Source organism: Camelus dromedarius, chromosome 22 (genome assembly GCF_036321535.1).
Source record: "Camelus dromedarius isolate mCamDro1 chromosome 22, mCamDro1.pat, whole genome shotgun sequence".
NCBI lineage: Eukaryota > Metazoa > Chordata > Mammalia > Artiodactyla > Camelidae > Camelus > Camelus dromedarius.
Genome location: NC_087457.1, coordinates 10731618 through 10753632, shown reverse-complemented (window position 1 = coordinate 10753632; position 22015 = coordinate 10731618). Strand labels below are relative to the sequence as shown.

At 48.9% G+C, this 22015-nt stretch overlaps 1 protein-coding gene across 7 annotated transcripts in view; it reads right to left on the bottom strand.

Annotated features, from left to right (window-relative positions):
- ANK1 (ankyrin 1) overlaps window positions 1-22015 on the bottom strand; it is a 193358-nt gene that overhangs the window by 68972 nt on the left and 102371 nt on the right. For all 7 annotated transcript variants that reach the window (XM_064477433.1, XM_064477427.1, XM_064477430.1 and 4 more), the window contains exon 2: window positions 21462-21563. In XM_064477433.1, coding sequence (XP_064333503.1) covers window positions 21462-21563 — 102 coding nt within the window. The remainder of the gene's footprint in view (window positions 1-21461; window positions 21564-22015) is intronic.

Here is a 22015-nt window from a genome sequence, read left to right as displayed (position 1 = left end):
CAGCGTTTGTACAGGGGCGTCAGCGAACAGGAGAGCAGGGAGAGGAGGAGGTGGGTGACAAGACCACCACCCCAGGAAGCTCTCGCAAAAGTAATGGGTGACCTTGACATTCAGATCCCGCCTTCAGCCACCACTTAATTGAAATGGTGTAGCTTCCACCCCCTGGTTAATTTCCACAGCAGTGACTGACAAAAAGCAAATCAGTTTCTTAAAATTTTAAAATGCAACTCCAGTGCATCTTAAACATTTGCAGAGATAGATGTATTTTTAGTAAAATAATACATTTTGAACTAAATACCACCAACTACCCAGCGGTAAGATTTCCTCAACAGAAGAGCCAGTGTTAAAATCACCTCTTGGACCTAGGGCATATCAAATTAAGTAAGTCAGAGAAAAACAAGTATCATATGATATCACTTACATGTGGGGTCTAAAAAAAGTAATACCAATGAATTGATTTACGAAATAGAAACAGACTCACAGACGTAGAAAACAAACTTATGGTTACCAAAGGGGAAGTGGGGTGGGGAGGGATAAATTAGGAGTATGGGATTAACAGACACACACTACTATATACAAGACAGATAAACAACAAGGATTTACTGTGGAGCACAGGGACTGTATTCAATATCTTATAATAACTCATAACGGAAAAGAATCTGAAAAAAATATAAATGTATATTTATCTTTGAATCACTTTGCTGCAAACGTGAAACTAACATAATGTTGTAAATCAACTATACTTCAATGAAATAGAATAAAATACTCCATGACACTTTGGTATTTCAAATGTGACCAAAGCATGTCTAACAGCTAAACTTCAGGAAAAAGAAAACCAAGTGAACATTTCCCACGCCCAGTCATCAGTCCATAAAAGAACTCTCACTAACGGGTTCCCGTTCCAGCCATGCCTGGTGAAGCCCCTACTGAGCTCTGCATAAAGCAGCCAGGGCAAGTCTCACTTGTCCCGCTCATGCTGCCTGGCCCTCTGACCCTTGCACTTAGATGTGTTGGGACTTTATGGCAAAAGGCAACTTTCAAGAGGGCTGCTAACTTTCAGTTCCAACAGAGGAGTGGATCTTGGCTCCACACAAAGGATGATTTTCATCAGTCGGTCATCTCCATCCCCTCCTCCTTCCCTCAAAGCAAGTCTCCCCTCTTCCCCCGCTCCTCCCTCCTGTCGCCTCTGCTGGTCAACTCTGTTCTAGCATATCCCCTTTCAAGGGGTGCCCCAGGGCCACTGCGGGCTTTGGCTGATTAGAAAGACCCTCACCACCAAGATGGAGGATCTTGACCCCTGATGGGGTGAATGGAAGAGTTCCCCGGCTCACCCATCCCCAAATATCTCTGCAGCCCCACCATGGGGTCTTGAAATTCCCCCTCTCCCTCTGTAGCAGGCCATCATTTTCAGGAGATTCCAATTAAAACACAAAGTTTCTACCTGGGAGTGGTAGCGCATTGACCCATTAACGGATTAGTCTTACTGCTTTGCTAAAACCAGCAGAAGAAAGTAAAAAGTAATTACTTGATGAAAGCAACACAGGATGGTGCCTCTTGATGGGAGAATGCGAGGTGTGGGGGCCTTGAAAGGGGCGAATGTGGGTACCAGGCACCTTGGGTATCAGAGAGCAGCCAAGAGTAGGCTTAACGGGATCTTTACTGAATTCTTGTTTAGGTCAGACCCGCCCTGCACTCCAAACACAGAGTGCAATTGGCCACATCTTTGTCCATCAGGACAGCCAGCCTGGCCAGGGTGTGTGTGTGGAGGGGTGGGAGGCAGGTGATGGGAGAGCCTATTGCAACATAACCCTATGCAAATGCATGAAAATCTCCATTAGATTTCCTCCTCTTGCAGGTTCTGAACACCATGAAACGCAGGGTCCAAAGCGGTGTGAATTATCCACATCACAGCAGGTTGAGTTTATCAGATAAAGGCTAGGTCTTAGCCAGTTTTGATACCAGAACGGGAGAAAGTGGTTGAAGAAGGCAAGACAGCAGCCTGTTACAGCGGGGATCTGGGGGAGCGGGAAGAGCAGGGGGCTGAAATAAACCAGCTCCCCTCAAATCAAGCTGCAAAACACAAAGTCACAGAAAAGCAATGTCAGGAGAACGGATCCCCAGAGCTTTGTGTCCTAACACCACCCCGGGGGCGGGTCTACATGGGAGCTCCCAGCACTGCGATCTGCAAATTCTCTCCACACCCAGCAGCCAACTTGTCTGGAAGGTTCTGGGCGCTGAGCGCCGGCATCCTGTGACCACAGGGGAATCCGGGGTGGCGCGTGTGGCTGTCTGCTCACCGCAGGGGACTCGGCTGTGGCTGCTGGATTGTGCGTGGTGCTGACTGCTGAGGTCTCGGTGCCTACGTGGGTACCAGTCACGCTCCAGGAGCCTTCATGAGTCCTGAATGTCTCAAAGCTGGGGAAGTGGCAAGTCGACTAGCAAAACATCTATTGTTTGCTGCGAATGCCCCAGGGTGGCTGTTCCAGCTCTTTGGAGCCAGAGCCAGGATCTCAGTCCAGAGGGATTCCAGACGCACCATCTGCCCAGAGAATGCTGGAGTCCAGAGGGATATCAGAGAGCCCTGAATGCTGAGGAAACCGAGGCCCAGAGAAGTTAAACGATTTGCTCAAGCCACTCTGCCTTTCTAGGGTACAGCCACATATAGAACCAACCTGGATTTCCCAGGAAGAAAAGGTTTCGGGTTTTTTTTAACCTTAGGAACTAGTACGTTTCTTTTTATCAGACGATGAAAGCACAGTTCCCCTTTTTTGATTATCAGGCAGCACAGAGGAAGCCCTCGGTCACAATAAGCACCCACGTGGGTCGGGACCGCTGTAGTTGGTCTCCAGGATTTTACTCACTGCCCTGGTCCCTAGAAAGCCCCTCTTCTCCCGTTTCTGTGTCACATGCTCCTTCCTGGCAGAAGGCGACACTCTTCGGCATAAAGGGATCCGCTGAATAAATCTGTGTCTCTGACAGTTTTTTTTTAAACTGAAGTACAGTCAATTACAATGTGTCGATTTCTACGTGGGTACCAGTAGAAACTGAATGCACAGCACAATGTCCCATTTTTGCCTGTACATACGTATTTTTTGCCGTTAAAGGTTATTACAGGATATTGAGCATAGTTCCCTGTGCTATACAAAAGAAACTTTTAAAAAATCTATTTTTATGTATAGTGCCTAACATTTGTAAATATCAAACTCTCAAATTTATTCTGCTTTTATCCCAGATCCTAGTTCCGTGAGGTCTTTCTTCTTTACGACTTTTCATTTTTCTCACTTTATTTTTAATTCACCCGTTGCCACCACAGTCACCCTAAGTTACTTCCAAGCCCATTGCTGCGATGCCACAGAAAAAGCCCCACGTGGCACAGCTACGACAGGTGTACGAGAAGGCGCAGGAATCTGGTGCAGAGCAGAGTGACACAGGGGTGGGGTGATCGCAAACTCTCGTTCCAACCACACCAAGCATGTGCTTAATCTGTTTCAGCAAACATTTATTGAGAACCTATTCTGTGCCAGGCACCATGCTAGGGAGAATAAAACACAAACCTTGACCCTTGAAGAACTCAATTTAGGAGAGAAAATTTGTTTTGCAGAAAAATAAATGCAAAAGCATGTGAAAAATACCTCAAATGGCACATACAGAACTAGAAGCAGCACTGAAGAGAAAGGAGCTGCTTGCTTGGTCCAGGGGGATCAGGAAAGCTTCATGGAGGCCTCTCCCAGGCAGCCCGCACGCAGCTGGGGTGCAAGTCCATGACCAATGGCAACGTGAGTTTAAACATGTCTGAGTTTAAATTCTAAACCCATGAGCTAAAATTTTAGAAATGAGGCTCCCAGCCATTCTCATCAAGTGCACTCTTCTTCCTTCCCTGAAGCATCTGAATTCAAGGAACAAAGATCCAGACCCACTGCAGCAAGTTTTCTCCAGTAACTGGCCGCAGCAGGTGGACGGCTGGTTACCTCCAGCAGCTGAAGTCACCGAACGCCTGAAAACGAGTTTACTGCTCAAGTGCACTACGGGGCTTGGACAACTGCCGCACGAGAAGCAGAACTAGTCTATATAGGAGACCACTTCTGGTATTTCAGAAGTGGTTCATGGATCAATATTGTATTTAATACTTTCTTTTTCTTTAAGCAGATTTGTTATTGTGCAAATCTGAAGCGGGAGGGGTACCGATTCTGTGAGCCACTTGTTCTTAGCTATGTCGATGGCCAGAGGTGAACTGTAATCTATCTCCTCTTTATAACCACGATCCATGTGTTTTATTTGCGTGAGATCAAATTTAAGTTGTTTGCTGAGCGTAAATGGCAGGCTGTTGAATCTCCCTTGCCTCTTTTCGGCCGTCCAGCTAACTTCACAGCCATCCCTCTCCATGCTGAATGGCAGACAGACTGCTGAGGGGCATTATGGGGAGAAATCACAGATTTCTTCCCCCAAAGAACTGGGTGTAGAAGATAAACTAGAAGGACGTGGAGGAATATTAGAGTAAATGTTTCCACTAACTTAAAGCCAGGGAGCAAAAGCAAGAGCTACTTGTGGCCATTTTTAAACCACATGTCTTTCTTAGGAAAACATCAGCTTGCCAGATTCCTCTTCCTTTTGGGGGGTGGGGTGGTAATTAGGTTTATTTATTTAAATGGAGGTACTGGGCCTTGAACCCAGGACCTTGTGCACGCTAAACATGAACTCTACCACTGAGCTATACCCTCCCCCAGATTCTTCCTAAAGATGTCTCCTTCTGGGTCTCCAATTACGCGCATGTTAGACTGGCTGATACTGTCCCAGGACTGCTCTGTTCTGGGTTTGTTTGGTTTTTTTTTTTTTTTTTTTTTTGCTACTCTTTTTTCTCTCTCATTTCACTTTTGATCATTTCTATGGACTTATCTTCAAGTTCTTTGATTCTTTCCTCAGCTGTGTCCAGTCTGCTGTTGTCTGTGGAAGAAATTCCTCATCACGAAGAAAGTTTTTTTTTTCCCCTAGCATTTCATTGGACTCTTTCTTCCAGTTTCCACCTTTTGGCTGAAATTCCCCATCCACTCAAGAATGTTGTCCATTTTTCCTACTCGATCCCTGAACATATTAATCATAGTTATTTTCAAATCCATCTGATAGTTCTGACATCCAGGTCATCTCTGAGTCTGGTTCTGTTGATTGCTTTGTCTATTGACAATGCTTTGTTTTTTCTTACTTTCATGTGTGTGTATTGTCATTTTTAACTGAATATCAGACATTATGTGTTGAAGAGCAGCAGAGACTGAAGTAAATAGCATTTGTGCCTGGAAATGGATGCGCCTCTTCTTCTATGAAGCTGTTGGCATGAGGATGGGAGAAGCTGAGTCAGTCTGGTCAGAAGGTAACCTGGTCTGGGTTTTGTTGTTACCATCAGTGAACCACGGCCTTCAAATTATTCTAGAGGTAGGCTGCTGTCACCTTGAGCTCAGAGGAGGAGCTGGGGTGCTGGAGGGTTGTTCTGTGTTCCTGATCTCCCCCTCAGCTTCCAGCCATCCCTGCGTGCCTGTGGCTCGACTGGGGTCTTCCTCCAAGCTCTCACCCCTCTCCCAGCAGTTGTATGCTCTTCCTTGTCACAAGTTAGGAGCACAGAGGTTCTTTCCTGTCCTGGCCCAGCTTCCGTCCTACACAGGCTTTGCTCCTGGACTTAAAGGTGGGAATTTTTCCCCCCAGCATTCCTTTCCCCTCTTCTCTGTAGCAGCAAAGCCTACCTTGTCTCTTTAAGTTGGTCTCAAGTGGGAGTCCCTTGCTCTACCCTCAGAGGAAGCAGACCTCTGCATTTTATTGATATAAGACAGTTATTGGCCCAAGGCAATTTCCTGCTCACCCCAGGAGTACGGGTGTGGTGCCTCTCCCTCTCCTGCTGGGTCTCTGCCTGTGTCCCGGGCTGGAAGGTTTCCTACTGTCCCCTGGGGGAGAGGCAGATTGTCTCGACCCCTCCCAGGGAGAATGGATTTGGCCTGTGGATTGAAGAAGAGAGGGTCTGTTTTTGCTTCATGGTGAGGGAAGGCTCTGCCTGCCTCCACAGTCATGGGCGCCACCTGCTCTCCTGGGCTGCCCAGGGACACTCTCTAGCCTCCTGATTTACCCTTATATTTCTCATAAGCACCAGGTGGAAGAGGTTCCAGACACACTGTAGCCACACCAACCTTCATCTGTTAAGATCTTAGGCCTGGCTGGTGGCTGCTTCTCTCTCCTGAATCTGCCAAAGCTGAAGCGGTGGCCCTTTCCTTGGGGAGCTCGTCCCTTTCTGGAATTCAGTTAACTCCCTCTGATGGGCTCAGGGAAAAACTGTAATTTTGTCGATTATCCAGGCTTTTCCCACTGTTAGGGTGGGAGCAACGTTCTTCGAAGCTTTTCCTACCCTGGATACTCCCCACACAGCCTCTGAGGCTGCCTGGCCCCATCTGATCTCACCCCACATGGTATTAACACTGCAGACAAACCAGTTTGGGATCTTTTTGGCAAAAATCTTCATGCCAACCACACACACCCGGAGTTTTTTATCTGCCTTTGCTCTTTTTTTTTTTTCCCTCAGGTAAAATGTCAATTTAGAGGAATCTTCTGAAAACAATCTGTCTGATGAGGAGAGGGAAGTGAGCTCAGCCAGCCTGTGTTCCTTTTAACATTTTTAAGAAGAAGAAGATGAAAAAAAAAAGTCACATTCAGCCTGAATGATTTAATTTGGAGCATTTTCTTGTACAAACTGTGAGAAATTCCACTGGCAAAACAGACAATTCCAGACATTTGTTCTCAGTAAATTATTCCTCTGTTTAGCGTCTCTGATTGCCCCAATTACACTAATTGATTTCTAAATGTACAAATACAGTAGACGTGTCACAGGAGATTTAACTCCTGTCCTGTCCAGAGTAGAGGACGGTCTCAAACAGAGAGGCCACAGTGTCTGGAGATCCTCTGTCTCTCTGAAAACGCCAAGAACACCTCCAAGGCTGCTGCTGATGTTCCTGTGTGGACACGTGGCATTCCTGTCCTTTTCCCACAGCTGTTTATTTCGCCCACACGCACAGCTGGCCCTGCCCCCACGGAGCGGGCAGCCTCAAGCCGTGTCCCAGGGACCTCATGCCCACCTGCCCCTCCCACCCCACAGCCCCCAACTCTCATGATGTCAGCCCCACCCCCTTTCTCTGAGCTAGGCAGCCAGGAAGCATGGCCCTTTAACTCATAAGCATCTACTATGATGTCATCAGTTCTGCTTATCAGCTTAGTGGGCTGCCCTGTTGCCAGAGGCAACGGAGCCCCAGCCAGGGGGAAAAATGTGATGAAGGAAATGGGTGGAGTCCTGGGAAGAATAAGCCAAAGCAGTGGCAGAGGAGGCCAAGAAGCCGAGGACCCCAGAGTGAACAAGAAGAGAGGCAGGGGAGAGGCTTCTAGGTAACCTGCCTTCACGCCCCGCCCACTTTACCCAGGTGGGCAGCAAGGAGTGAAGCCCTCGCCCATGAAGGACAAGGATGCACACAAAGGGGATCGCACGCCTAGTTCTTATATTTTATATCCCACATTCCCATTCAGTCCAAGCCTCTATTAGCTTTTTATATCTGCCCAGAGAAGATAAGTATTAAACACTATGTTACAGAAGCTTAATTTTCCAAATAGCAACCCTCCTGTACATTCGTGACCTTGAGCTTGCTCTATTATTAGTCTCTATTTGTGAGGCAAGATCACACTATATATTTGCAGGTCTGTAGCCCCGAAACAGAGTAGGAAATAAGAAATCTAAACAGGGCTATGGAGAGAAAAAAAGGATTGAAATGGTTGCCATCCCTTCTCCGAATCTTGAAATTGATGGGAAAGAGAGAAAGAGGAAGGGGAGAAAGAAAGGCAGAGACCATGGAAACCAGAGGGAAAGGAAAGAGGGACTGGAAAGGAAAAGGAAAGGAAAGAGGGACTGCCCATCGCTATAAGCTCACTAGACAAGGGTGTGAATTAAGCTGCTAGCAAAGAAACTGCTACAATATAAATCTTGAGTCCTCTCCTCAAATTGCCTGTATTAAGTTTTCTGCCCAAACAGAAACAAAATCCAAAGGGACCGGGGTTTTCCCATCATCCCTTCTCTTCCTTTTCCCAGCCCTCACTTCCCAGCTGGAAGAAGTCAGCACCTGAGGAAGCAGGACAGGGAACCAGAGGTGCCCTGCAGGGGCGTCTCAGGAAGTGGAGGGGGCCGTGGAGGGGGCCTTGGAGTGCTTGGGACTGTGGTACATCAAGTGAAGAAACAGACACCTCGAGGACGATGCGACTCAGTGTCTCAAGATCTGCGGGAATTTAAAACCTGGAAAGAGGGAAGGCCAGACAGAGCCCTGAGGTGATGAGCCAGGCTTGGGAGTATCTGCATGATCTCACAGATTTTAAAAATACATTACAAAGAGAGACGTAGCAATACTTAAAGACATGTGTATACACACATGACAACCAGTAGCCCTGGGCACATCAAGTGAACAGATTTTGGTGTCTATGTACCACCCTCCCTTAAAAGGAACCAGAGGGTCTTGGAAAAGTGGCTGATCCAGGGCTGGGGCAGGGAAAGTACAAAATGACCCTGGGACAACCTGGGCCGGAAAGTAAGGAAATCAAAGAATCATGCGGACACATCAAAGAACACAGAAGCCAGCTTAGTCAGAGGGCTCCTACTGACCTGGTTTAGATTTTAACATCAAAATAAGCCACGAGAGAATCAGATTACAGTCCATTGAATAAAAGAGGAACCCACGAGTCTGAACACGTATAAATAAACAATGAGAAAACCAAATCAATGAGGGACAAGGAAAAGCTCAGCCTTCAGTGGGACGCCAGCTAATCAATGCAGAGGAAATGATGGAGATGGAGCGCACTCCCTGGTACTGTCACGGTGGTGGCCGATGCAGGCAGAAGTCATCAGTGTATGCGAAGAATGGTGGATGGAAGTTTGAGGAGGAACAGGATGTCGGCATTATATGGGAATAGTCCCCACGCCCCCCAAGAAAATACTGATCAACTACAAAGGGGAAAATCGATGACCGTACAGTAGAAAAACTTGGCAGACACCAACTTCACCAGGTGATCAAGGTTACCATCACCAGGGGCAGGAAGGGAGCACGATTTCAATGGGATCCTGCCAAGGGCACACTGCCTCAGCCCGGTCACAAGCAAACATCAGCTGATGCAGCTGAGGTTCAAACCACAGACTGGAAGACGGTCAAAAAGATGAGAGAAGGGCCAGCGACTGAGAAGCATCCCACACTGAAGGAAGCTGACAAGATAGGAGCAGTCGATGCCAAGTGTGTTCCTGGAGAGACTCTGTGTTACGTGGGAAAGTATCAGACTTCTGGGGGCGGGGGCTCACCGGGACGTTCAGGGGTGATGGGGATGACGTCACCTGCGGTACACATCACAGATCCACAGACAGGGACGGTCACAGAGAGTCAGGGTGAGGAGGCTGCGGGGACTTGGCCACTTTTCTGTTGATTCGAAACTATTTAAAATTTCAAGAAAGACAGTGGGAGGTTGGAAGGAGCGTGGGAGAGTGGAAGAGGCTGGTGGAGAAGCAGAGGGAGAGCTGTGGGCCACTCCGGGCTCTGGCAGTGGTGGGAGAGGAGGGGCAGCCCGTTGGGGTCCCCACACATCTAGGACCAGAGCCAGCATGAGGAGCGGAACACACACATCCCTCCTATTTCTACAGGCCCCGCAAGGTGTGGCCTTTAACCAGTGCTGAGAGATGATTCCAGGCTGGAAATCCCGGAGTGCCGTGAAACCACGACAGGCAAGCCGCCCACAGCCCTGTGTGGGAACCAGCGTATGGGACAGCCGGTCTCAGGTTCTGTCCCCAGGGCCACCCACCCGCAGCCTCCTTCTGACCCAGATATCGCATGGCTCCCCAGAGACCGCTTGGTGGGAAAGGTCTGCTAAAAATATATGATCCTGAAATCTAACGCATCGGAAGCCAGAAAGAGCTGAAGCGATTACCGTAACCCTGACAGAAAATCACCCATCATCTCGTGTGCCAACCTGTCTCTGGTCCAGGGTTGGGGAAGGTGAAATCAGTGCAGAAACTGAAAGGAAGGCGCAAACCCCGAGGGAAAGGAACAGGACCGGCTCTGAGCACGTCCCTCCCCTGCTTAAATTGCAATCTAAATTTAGCTTCTTCCCCAGGTAGCTCTGCAGATTCAGAGTTTACCGGACGCTCACGAGGAGGAAAACACTCAAATGCTTTTCATTATCTGAAGGAAAAGAAAACAAGAAAAACCCAGAAACCCACACCTCTTTCGGAGCTCTGGGAGGAGATGAATCCATCCAATCACCTGCCCTTTACTCTTGGACACCCCAGGGCGGCCTCCCGGGGCTCAGCAGCCCAGCAGCCACAGGGATCGGAGGCCCTTCGGGGGATGGAGGAGGGAGTGTGAGCTCAAGTTAATGAGAGAACAAAGACTCTGAAATTCAGCTCAGCAGCTAAGAATATCTCCTATGGACTAGAAAGAGTGTCCACGTCCAGGATCTCGGCATTCCTTTAAAAAGATAAAAAGAGCCAGCTCTTCAGAAGCAGGGCAGTGGAGTTTAGAGAAAAGAACACTGGATACTGGACCGGGGACTCTAAACTGTCCTCCTGACCTGTCACTTCCCCTGCAGGGCCTCAATCTGTGAAACTTCAAAATGACAAGACGCCTCTGATCTCTCAGCTTCCTCTTCATGCCACAATTCCAGAACCAAGAGCGCTCAGAAAGTAGTTAAAATATGTGTTTTTGCGGGCAGAGATGCAGAAAAAGGTGTGACAAGACTCACGCCAAGCTGTTCACAGTGACTTTGGGGAGTGGGGGCACAGGGGGGACTTACAGATCTTTCATATTTCCATAAAGCGTAATTTTTTCTTTTTGAATATTTATTAACAAAGATAAAACTAAATTTATTTATTTTTAGAGGAGGGACTGGGGATTGAACCCAGGACCTTGCACATGCTTTACCACTGAGCATACTCTCCCCTCTAAAGTGTGAATCTTAAAACAACTACCCTTTATTCACTTTGTTGTTAAATTAAAAATCTCGAAACACTTAAAATCAGGAACATAGTTGTCAGAAGTGACAAAAACCGGTTCTAGCAAAGAATTCAGAAACCATCGAATGTCAATAACCTCAGGCAAATTCACACGCGTTGTCTATTTCCAATCAGAAAGGAAAGGAATCACATGTACGTTTCCTCTCCTAACGAGAGGGGCAGATCTTCCTTCAAGGCCCAAATCAAATGTCATTTTTCTCCATGACTTTCCCTGTCATTCTGTCATCGTCACTCCACACTCTATTTCCAGTCCCCAAAAGTGAACCACTCTCCCAGCCGTGTTCCCATCTCACTCAGTGACTATACTGAGGCCATTCTCACGTGAAACTGCCTTTATTGGCTCTTGTGACGGTGTCTCTCCAAGTACGACTCTTTTTTTGTTGTTGTTGTTATTAAAGTAGAGTTGATTTACATATGTTATGTTAGTTTCAAGTGTACAGAAAAGTGATTCAATTATACATATATATTCTTTTTCAGATTCTTTTCCATTACAGGCTATTATAAGATACTGAACATAGTTCCCTGCGCTATACAGTAGACCTTGTTGTTTCTCTCTTTCATACATATAGTGCATATAAGTTCATCCTAAACGTTGAAGTAGGACTCTTTGAGGTCCCATGCTTTCCCCTGTGCCTCCAGTCCCAGAATAGGGCCTGGCATTTCGTGTGTTCCCTAAGAGTTGGCAGAACTGAACCCACGTTCATGCAACCTGACACATACATAGGGCTATCTTTCTTCTTAGTCTCTTAGGACTGAGAATGTCATGTCTAGTTTTCACACTGTAAATTCACAGCAATCAAGCCTGGCGGAATTTGGAGGGTGTGCTTTCCTTGCAACATGTTCCAGATCGTTCCTGATGATGCCATCACCCTTTCCTAGTCTCTAGGATCCCAGAGATGTCCAGATGTTGCTACAAGTGGACACAATGATGGACCAAAACTCTTCCTTCACTGAGGGAAAAGGGGAAATGATAATGAAACTAGCACAGGGAAGGCTGCCCAGAGGAGGGTTCCCCACCACACAGTCAGCCCGTCTGTGGAGTTTGGTGCACAGACCCGGGCTGGGAGCTGGGAGCCGCTGGCTCCAGTTCAGGAAGACTCTGCCTCTTTGCCAGCCTCACTTGTCAAGCACATGGCTCCATCCACCCCACATCTGGGGTGATGTGAACACTCCAAGTGGCGGTGCCTGGAAGGGCTTGGGAAAGCAGGGACACCAGAGAACTGGCATCTGTGATTCTTAAACACCGTGGGTCACTCTGACTCATGACAAGTAATCAACGTCACTTAAAACTAAAAATCAGTCACGTAATTAGCAAGAGGAACATCAAATAGCTCATTTCTGCCACAATGCAGGAGTCATTCATCTATTTAAAAGAATTCAGGGGATGGAGGTTTTCAGGTTCTGTCTTTTTCACTATTACCCTCTCTAGTAGGAACGAGATCTTGCAGAAGAGTCCCTGGTGGCAGCGTAGGGCGTCGAGCGCTCCTCATCACGCAGACCACTCTCCCAGGTGGGGGCTGAGTAACACACTCTTCCCTCTCCCCCAACACTATTCCAGAGCTGCACCAAGGCAGCATGTTTCAAGAAGGCTTAATATGACCATATTGTCATAGAGGGGCTTGCAGTGTGAGTTGGGGGTGCCGGTGGAATTAGGGGACGACATCATTGAACATGACCTCTATGCCCTTCAGTGGTTCGTAAGCAAAAGGTGATGCCAGAAAATGGTAACAGGTAATAGTAATAGTAATGGTAATAGTAACAGCATCCATGGTAATAGTAACAGCATCCACAGTAATAGTAATAGTAACCGTATCGACACTGATCTAGACGCACCATCCTCAGATCTAGATGGACCCTCCTCACCTGATGGACCACATCCTCCTCTCTCACATCTCATTTGCCCAACCTCACCCATCTCCCCGATGCCTGTGCCTTTTGCCTGCCTCTGCACAGCCTGCTCCTTCTCGCCGCAGTCCCCCGTTCCCAACCCCCTATCTGGCAAACTCCCACTCTTCCTGCAAAAAGCCTCTCTGTGACTCACTGGCATTCCAGCAGCCACCCCCGGACGGAGGAGGAGAGCGACGTGGGAACAGGCACGGGGACTCACTCTGAGTGGCCAACACATGGCGTCATAGAGCAGCTCCGTAAATATGTGTGGAGTGAATGAGCAAGTGAATGAAAACGGCTGGCACTGGATCCGCAGCCTTCTATTTCCAAGCTGGGCTTCTGCACCGACCTCTGAGTTCTTTGAGAGCAGAGGCTGGAGGAATTTAGCATCTACCACAGTGCCGGGGGGCGTGGCCAGCGCTCCATACATGTTTGTAGAAGAAATGAACAAGCAGAGAAACTGCAAGTGGTCTTTGTAAGCTCATGTCTCCTAATCCAGAGTCATAAAGCTCAGGAGATGCTCAGAAGTCACCTCCAGACCTTAGCTGTCTGAGCCGTACAGAGAGAGGTGAATGCCGCAATGTCCTCTAAAGCTCTAAGACTATAATTTGGAAAGGAAGCAAGTATTACCATCACCAGAGCTCAACAAATCCTGAATGGAAGACGTGGCCTTTGGCTGCTATAGAAAAGATTACTCTGTAGCTCTTCCTACAGGTGTGCCTTTAACTTGAAATGCCGAAAACCCTTCACTTTCAATACAAACAAGTACCTAACAGTGGTGGGGTGCAGGTGGACGGCACGTGTGGAAACTTTGAGAACACCACTGGTACTAGTATGGTCTCACAGGCCCTCATGGGCTCTGCATTAGTGTTGGGAACTGTTAATGTTTTTGTCTCCATTCAGATGGTCGAGCTGCTGGAAACGGCAGCAAATATTGCCATGTATTTGACGAGGGCGACTGGTGCCAGACTCTGAACCATCATCACCACACAGGAGAGACATTATCCCAAGAGCGACTGTTTCGCGATGCTCTTGAAGTGACAGTGCTTAGAATTGGAAGCCCTCCTCGGGTTTAACTGGAACCCACCAGATCCACTGGAACCCAAGGGATGATGATGTTGACCCTTTCTGATGCTTCAATCAACTAAAGCCCGGACTCCGTCGATCACTGCCCTGCCCACGCCCCTCCATGAATATGCATGCAACCTTGGCTTAAAACTTCCCCAGTTTTGCTGTCTGGGGAGACACGGCTTTGGGAAAGGTCCCTGACGTTCTCCTTACTTGCTGCCAGTGATAAATCCTTTCTTCTCCCAGAATGAAAAAAAAAAAAATGACAGTGCTTAGCTGGACATCCTACCTGGGCTAAACATCAAATACGTAAGCTTTAATCATTAGTGGTTACAGACTGAACAGCTACCAACTGAATTTATGAGCACCTACTGTGTGCTGTGCAGAATCCTGACAAGGAGCACTGAATAAAGCAAAGTCCTCTCCCTGTGAGGTGCCTCCATTTTAGCGGAGAAGACAGAGCGTAATGAAGAGACACACGGTGAGTCAGGCAGAAGTAAGTACCATGGAGAAGATCAGACAGACTACGGGGACAGAGGACGCTCTAAGATAGAGGATGCCCCAGGACACCTCCCTTCTAACTCTATGCTTTAAGCCAGTGCTGCTGACCACAAGGCTTCTCTGGTTGGAGTGAAATTTTCTCCGAGGGTCTTAAGTAACTTTATTCCTACCAGGAAGGTCAGTGAGCCTGGGTTTGTCAGCATCACAAGAACAGAGCAGAAACCTAAAACAGTGAGGCTTTCCACCCCCCGGACTTAACAGCTGGCACCTCCCAGTGGAGTATCCATGGTGACCCCACAATTCTAGGAATTCAGGAGAACAGAGGTTCTGACTCTCTCTCCTCTTGTTCTCTTTTTATTTGGCTAACTGCTAACGGTGTGAGGTCAATTAGCTCATCCCAGAAAGTACTGTTTTCTTTTTATTGTTATGACCATCATAATAAAATATCTTGATTTGATACAAGAATCTAGCAATAATTCTGGAAATTGGAGATATGACACTGACATTAATATCTGCTTCATCACGGATACTTTATTCAATCCAGTATTGACCACCGACTCTATGACGCATCGGATGCTGGGTGCTGTGGAGCAGAAGCAGCCATGGACTTCACCCCCAGGTCACTTAGCATCTTATCCATCCTAGGACAGCTAAGGCGTGCTTGACGTCATCACGCTGTATGGTCGGACACGGCTGAGCTGTGAGAGTGTCTGAGTGACTGCAGGGGGATTCCACTTCAGGGTTTGGGGATCACTGTGTCTTCACGATGGCTTTTGATACAACTCAGTAACAAACAACCCAAACAACCCAATCCAAAAATGGGCAGAAGACCTAAACAAACATTTCTCCAATGAAAACATACAAATGGCCAACAGGCACAGGGAAAAATGCTCAATATCGCTAATTGTCAGAGAAATGCAAAGCAAAACTACAATGAGGTATCAGCTCACACCAGTCAGAATGGCCATCATTCAAAAGTCCACAAATGACAAATGCTGGAGAGGCTGTGGAGAAAAGGGAACCCTCCTGCACTGCTGGTGGGAATGCAGTTTGGTGCAGCCATTATGGAAAACGGTATGGAGATTCCACAAAAAACTACAAACAGACTTACCCTATGATCTAGTAATCCCACTCCTGGGCATATATCCAGAAATAGGGAAACTCTAATTCAAAAAGACACATGCCCCCCAATGTTCATAGCAGCACTATTTACCATAGCCAAGACATGGGAGCAACCTAAGTGTCCAACAACAGATGACTGGATAAAGAAGCTGCGGTAAATATACACAATGAAATACTACTCAGCCACACAAAAGAATAAAATAATGTCATTTGCAGCAACATGGATGGAACTGCAGATTGTCATACTAAGTAAGCCAGAAAGAGGAAAAAAAAATACCAAACGACATTACTTACATGCAGAATCTAAAAAAATGACACAAATGAACTTATTTACAAACAGAAACAGACTCACAGACATAGAAAACAAACTTACGGTTACCAGGGGGAAGGTAGGGGTGGAGGGATTAAATTGGGGGTTCCAGGTTTTGCACATACTAATTACTATACATAAAATAGAGAAACCACAAGGCCCTGCTGTACAGCACAGGGAACTATATTCAATACCTTGTAATAGCCTATAATGAAAAAATATGAAAAGGAATATATATATACGTGTAACTGAATCAGTAGGCTGTACACCAGAACTTAACACAGCTCTATAAACCAACTATACTTCAGTTAAAAAAAAATTTTTAAAAAGAATGGCTTTTGAGCCAAGACATGAATCAATCAGCCCACTGTCATGTGGTGGCTGCAGTGACAATAATGGCACGGTCTTGGGCTGAGGGAGGGCCCCTGGCTCCCACGTGCCCTGTGTCATGTGTGCTGAGACCACCACAGCCACGACAACACACTGCAAGCCTGGCTTCACCGCCGCCACTATCTCCCCTTTATTCAGGGCTCCCTCCCAAATCTACCTGGTCCACTGCCTCATCCTCCTCGCCAGTCTCCCTGCTCCTGTCCCTGTGCCCCAAACCAATTCTCCATACAGCAGGCAGAGTGATCACTTAAAAAACTAACTTAGATTGAGTACCTTCCAATGGCTTCCCATCACCCCTGGAGCAAAATCCAGGTCCTTGCCATGGCCTGAAAGCCCACCAAGATTTGGCCCCAGCAATCTCTCCCACCTCCCTGCCTACCACTCCTCTGTTCCATCCTTCCTCTGCAGCCATGCTGTTCCTCTTGTGCTTCCCCAAACAAACCAAGCCCTGTACTGCCCCAGGGCCTTTGCACATCCCACTCCTCCAGGAATGCTCATCTCCAGAAATCACATGTTCTCCCTTACTTCTTTCTAAGTCATCCCCTTAGAGAGGCCTTCCTGAACTACCCTCTAAAGCAGGCCCCTTTCCCTCTGTCCTCCATGAGATGTCTCATTAGCTGGCATTATACATTTTCTCATCTTCTTGCTTATTGTCTGTCTTCTTCACCAGCTATCAGTGTCACGAGGGCACAGACTTTGTCTCTTTTGTGTGCCTTGCTCAGCGCCTAGAATAGTACCTGGCACAGGCGAGGTGTTTCATACATACGTGTGGAATGGCCCCCGTGAAGACACCCAGGGATTAGATTCAACGCGCCTCTCGGCCCTGTTCTCATCAGCTAGCATTTGCCTTCCTCGAGTGCTGAATGACTTCCAAATATCTGTCTTTGGGTTGGACCTCTAATCTGAGTTCCAGGCTCAAATATCCGATTGCTTACTATATACCTTCACTGGATTCCTCAGACACCCAGCTCTGCTCCGGCCTCCTCACATACTGACCACGCCCCCTCCCAGGTCATGTCCCGGCGACTGGTGCCGCCCTCCACCCCTGCACAAGCCAGGCATCTGAGGGTCCCTCCTGAAGTCTCCTTTCCTGCCGCACCCCCCACCCCCAACCATCTCCACAGCCACGACCTTTATCCAAGCGACCAAGTGTCTCTCCTGGACTATGGCCAGCATCTCATAACCGGCCCTTCCACCTGTCCTGTCCACAGTGGGCAGTGTGACCCTTTAAAGCACACCTGTGGCCACGTCACTCCGGTGCTTATTGCTGTGGTCAGCTCCTCTCGGCTCAGTTTAAAGATCAGAATCCTTAACACGGCCTCTGCAAGCAGGGTGGATGCTCTCCCAGGACGAGCTGATACAGCTGGGCAGGTTGTCAAATGCTGAGATACCTCCGTTCCTCGGGGTCAGTACCCCCAACCCCTGCCGCCCTGGACCCTCCCGCAGACCCTTCTCCCCCATCGGCAACCGCGGGGTTAACGCGTGCGCAGTCGGAATCACACGCGTGCGCACATCGCGCAGCCTTGGGGCGGAATGACCCAGTTGTGACCATCGTCCCTGCCTCTGAGGTCCAGCACAGCCCCAAGGTCACCTCTCTGGCCTCATCTGGTCCCTCTTTCCTCCGCCTGCAGCCACTCTGGCCTCCCCTAAACTCTCAGGGCTTTTCTCTGCCTCGGGGACCTGACACAGGCTGTTCTGTACTTCCAGAATGTTCCCCCATACCCCAACCTCAACCCCAACCTCAACCTCATTAACCTCAACGCATCCCTTAGCTCAACATCTCTCCCTCTTGGTAGCCGTCTCTCACCTCCAACCCTATGTCAGGTCCCTCTTTTATTTTCTCATAAAACTTTCTGCCGTCTAGTCTGCATGTCTTCGTGTGTGTGTTTTTTTTTTTTTTGGCGGGGGGTGGAGGGCTAAGTAATTAGGTTTATTTATGTATTTTTAGAGGAGGGACTGGGGATTGAACCCAGGACCTCGTGCATGCTGAGCTGTGCGCTACCGCTTGAGCTATACCCTACCCCCACCATTTGTATGATTATTTGACTAATCATTCTCGCAGTCCGTGGACTACAGTTCACAGAGGATGAGGACGACGACTTTATTTTTTAACTATTACATCGCTAAAGCACAGCTCTACGCCTCAAGGAGGTGTACACAAAGACATCAGCTACATGAGCCTGAAGCTTGAAAAATGCTAGCGTAAATTTAAAAAGCGGGCATCCATCTAGAGATACTGGCATTTGCATGTGTCTTTGTGTGTCCTTACGTGTGGATTTGTTCTTAAAGATTCTCTAAATGTAATAATGATGATAGAAATCAGCACACACCATCTATGCAATAAGGAAGCTGCCCTGATTATTCAGATGTCGCTTATATAAGCCTCTTCTCACACCACTTAGAGTAATTACTTCCTATGATGGCAAACGGCTCCAATTCTTGCCACAAAACATACTATCTGAAAGTGTGTTACTTACATAAGGAGCACCATTTGCTGTTTTACTGCTATCACAGTCCACTGGCTCCAAAGCAAATTCTCAAGCCATGACCCCAGGACAAGAGCCTGTTTTTAGCTTCTTAAAACAATGAGCGCGTGTTTTAAAGAGAAACAGTTCTCATCCAGGAAGGAAGACGGCTGTGCGCATCACAGAGCAAGGGCACCGTCCTGTGGTGCTCGGGTTAACTTAGGGTAAGCTTGCCCGCCCCCTGGCATCCTCCCCCAATACTCTCCACCCAGGGCCAAAGCCGAACCGCCTCACTGCCTCGTAAAACCAGAAGGAGGCTCCCGGTGATGCAGGGATTCCTGGGGCGGTGTCTGCAGCTCTGGCCCCACAGCAGGCACACAGCACAGGATAAGACCCGGGGGGGCCCTGATCTGGGGAAGGAGCTGGGGGAGGAGCCTTGGGACCAAACCAGCAGGAGGGGCTTTGCACCGTGAGATCCCTTCCTCCTCTTGAAGTTACCTCCTCACCTGCAGCAGTGAGTGGTTTCCTCTGGCACTAAGCCCATTGGAAACGGTGTCAGTGGAGCGCAAATACCGCCTTGGTGCTTGTGGACCCCAGGATGAACGGAGGCGGTGCCCCGGGAGGGATGGCAGAGGGGCAGGCCGGTCGCACCCAGGGCCTCACCACCAGCAGCCCAATTAGAGCCAGTCCCAGTGTCCTCGGAATCTTTCAGTTTCACTCAGGAGACCAGCTCTGGCTCAGGGCTTAAGTGCAGTAGCCCCCATTTCCGCTAAATGGACTTGAGAGCTGGCGTCTTAACCCTGGGAAGGCCTCGGAGAGGCTTGTTTTTCTCAAGTGGGAGCCGCACAGCAGAGAGATGCTCAGCTGTGCCTCTGATGCCACGGCCTGAACAGAGGAAGCCAGGCTCGCATCCCTCCTGCCCAGGACTGCGTGCCCTTCCGGGGGGCCGGGGACAACAGGACAGCTCACACAGCTGTTCCTAGGCATGTTGTTCACACGGAGCCCCTCTCCCCAGCCCTCTGAACCCTCGCTTGACCCTCAGACTTTGCTCCTACTGTCTCTTCCCAGGAAAGAAGTGGATTCAGAGTCTCAATCTCTCCAAAGGCGACCTCTACCTCTGTGTGTTTCCTTAGCCTCACCGTGAACATCCTTAGGTCTGTGGACGCATGCGCACTGGAATATTGGGGGGGGGGGTGAAAAAAGGGAGGGGGATTGCTCCTCCCCATCTCGTTTGCATCCCCAAGTCCATCCACACGCTTGTCTCCCCACCGAAGTTCACTGCCATGGCGTCTGCGGGTATCACACACCTACTTCTGTTTCCCATCACACACCTCTCTGCTTCATCCTCTCTGATATTTCAGCTGTGGATTTACACAAAAGACCAACTGAATCCAAAAGGGGGTCTTGGCAAGTGATTCTGTGCATCTTAAGCAGAGTGGAGGGGCAGGGAAGAGAGGCCGAGGGGCCAGGGGACACTAAACTGCATTCCAGGTGTTTGCCCTGCTGGCTTGTAAAAGTCTTCCAGTCCAGTGCAACGTGGCTGGATGGTGAGGACGTCGTCCTGCGCAAACTAAGATAAATGCTGTACGAGCCCACTGATTTGAAGTACCTGGAGCTGTCAGATTCCTAGCGACAGAAAGTCGAAGGGTGGTGGCCAGGGGCTGGGGGAGGCAGGAAGAGGGAGTTATGGTTTAATGGGTATAGAGTTTCAGTCCTACAAGATGAAAAGAGTTCCGGGCATGGATGGTACACTGAACTGTACACTTACAAATACTTTAGATGGAGAAATTCACACAAGGTTGTAAATTGACTACACTTCAATACAAATCTATTTCTAAAAATGCTTAAGATGGTTAATTCTATATTACGTGCTTTTCACCCCAATTAAAAACCATTTTTCAAGGGTTAAAATGGTTTTGTCAAAAGGCACAATTGGGGAATGTATTCTAAATTGGAAACGGATTCAGCTGGGTACCTGAACAATTTAACCGACGGGCAGAAACAAACAAAACAAGTCATTCCATCCCAGCCCCAGCCCAACCCCATCCTCTTTCTGGGGAGTGAGTTCCTCCCTATTCAGTCAGCTCCTTGATCCTGGGCCCCAAACCCGACTCTCTGTCCTCCACTCTGTCCTGCACACATTCAGTTTCCTCCCCACCCCCTCCCCAAACTAAGCCCTGTCACTTAGAACCAAAAACATCCAGAGGCCGTTTCGGCTGCGCTGTTCTCAGCCTCCGTCAGCACCCGACAGAGCATCCTCGGCGCTATTTCCTTCTCAGCCCAGCGGCAAACCCACAAAGGCTGCTGGTGGACAAAGGAGATGAATGTCACCGCTGACACAGCCTCCTTCAAAGGCCCTTCCTCCTGCCCACTCTCAAAGGCCACACATTCTGAGACCACAGCAGGGACCAGCTCGACTTCTAAGGGGAGAGGCCGCAGGGGATGGAGCCAGGCGCGGCCCATGCTCCTCAGGCACCGGCCCTTCTCCGTTGGGCCCTGGGCTACAAACACTAGGGTCGCGCCCTTAGCAGGTGGAAGCCCTGGGGGATTTTTTGTGGCCACTGGGAAAAGGTTAATAGAGGCAGATGAAAGCTTTCAGAAGTGGCAACAAGCAAGAGCCGCTCTTCAGAGACCGTGTGCCCGTCCGCCTCCCGCTTACCTGGTTACAGGTGTTGATGTCTACCCCATTCCGCAGGTGGTCCAGCGCTTTGTCCAAGTTACCTGATCTCGCTGCTCTCAGAAAGCTGGTAGCAGCATCGGCCTGTGAGAAGGAAGAGCACTGTGAGTGTGTCTGTGTGGGCACGATCTCGTGGTCCATTCCAGCCCAGGGCTGCGGGGAAGGGCCAGGGTTGCGGCCACAGCCCTCCCATTAGGGTGCCCACCATGGGAGCCAGGTGTGTAGGGGCCTGGAGCCCCTGGCAGGATGGCTGTCGGCCCACGTGGAGGGGCTGCCTTCAGAGCCCAGCCTCCCTTCCTTTGGGTGTTTTTAATGAGCCAGCGTTCTTGGCTAGGACCCGGGCGGGACCAGCCTTGGAGAGGGATCCTGTTCCACAGTGATGCTCAGCAGGCCTGGCGTCTCTCTGCCTGGATGTTTCCCAGGGCTCTGCCTTCCTGAGGAGCCCAGATCACAGTGCCTGGCCCCACTGAGTCACAGAGGAGGTGCCATGGGAGCCAAACACGTGTTCTTCACTGCTCTTTTGTGGTTTTGTTTTT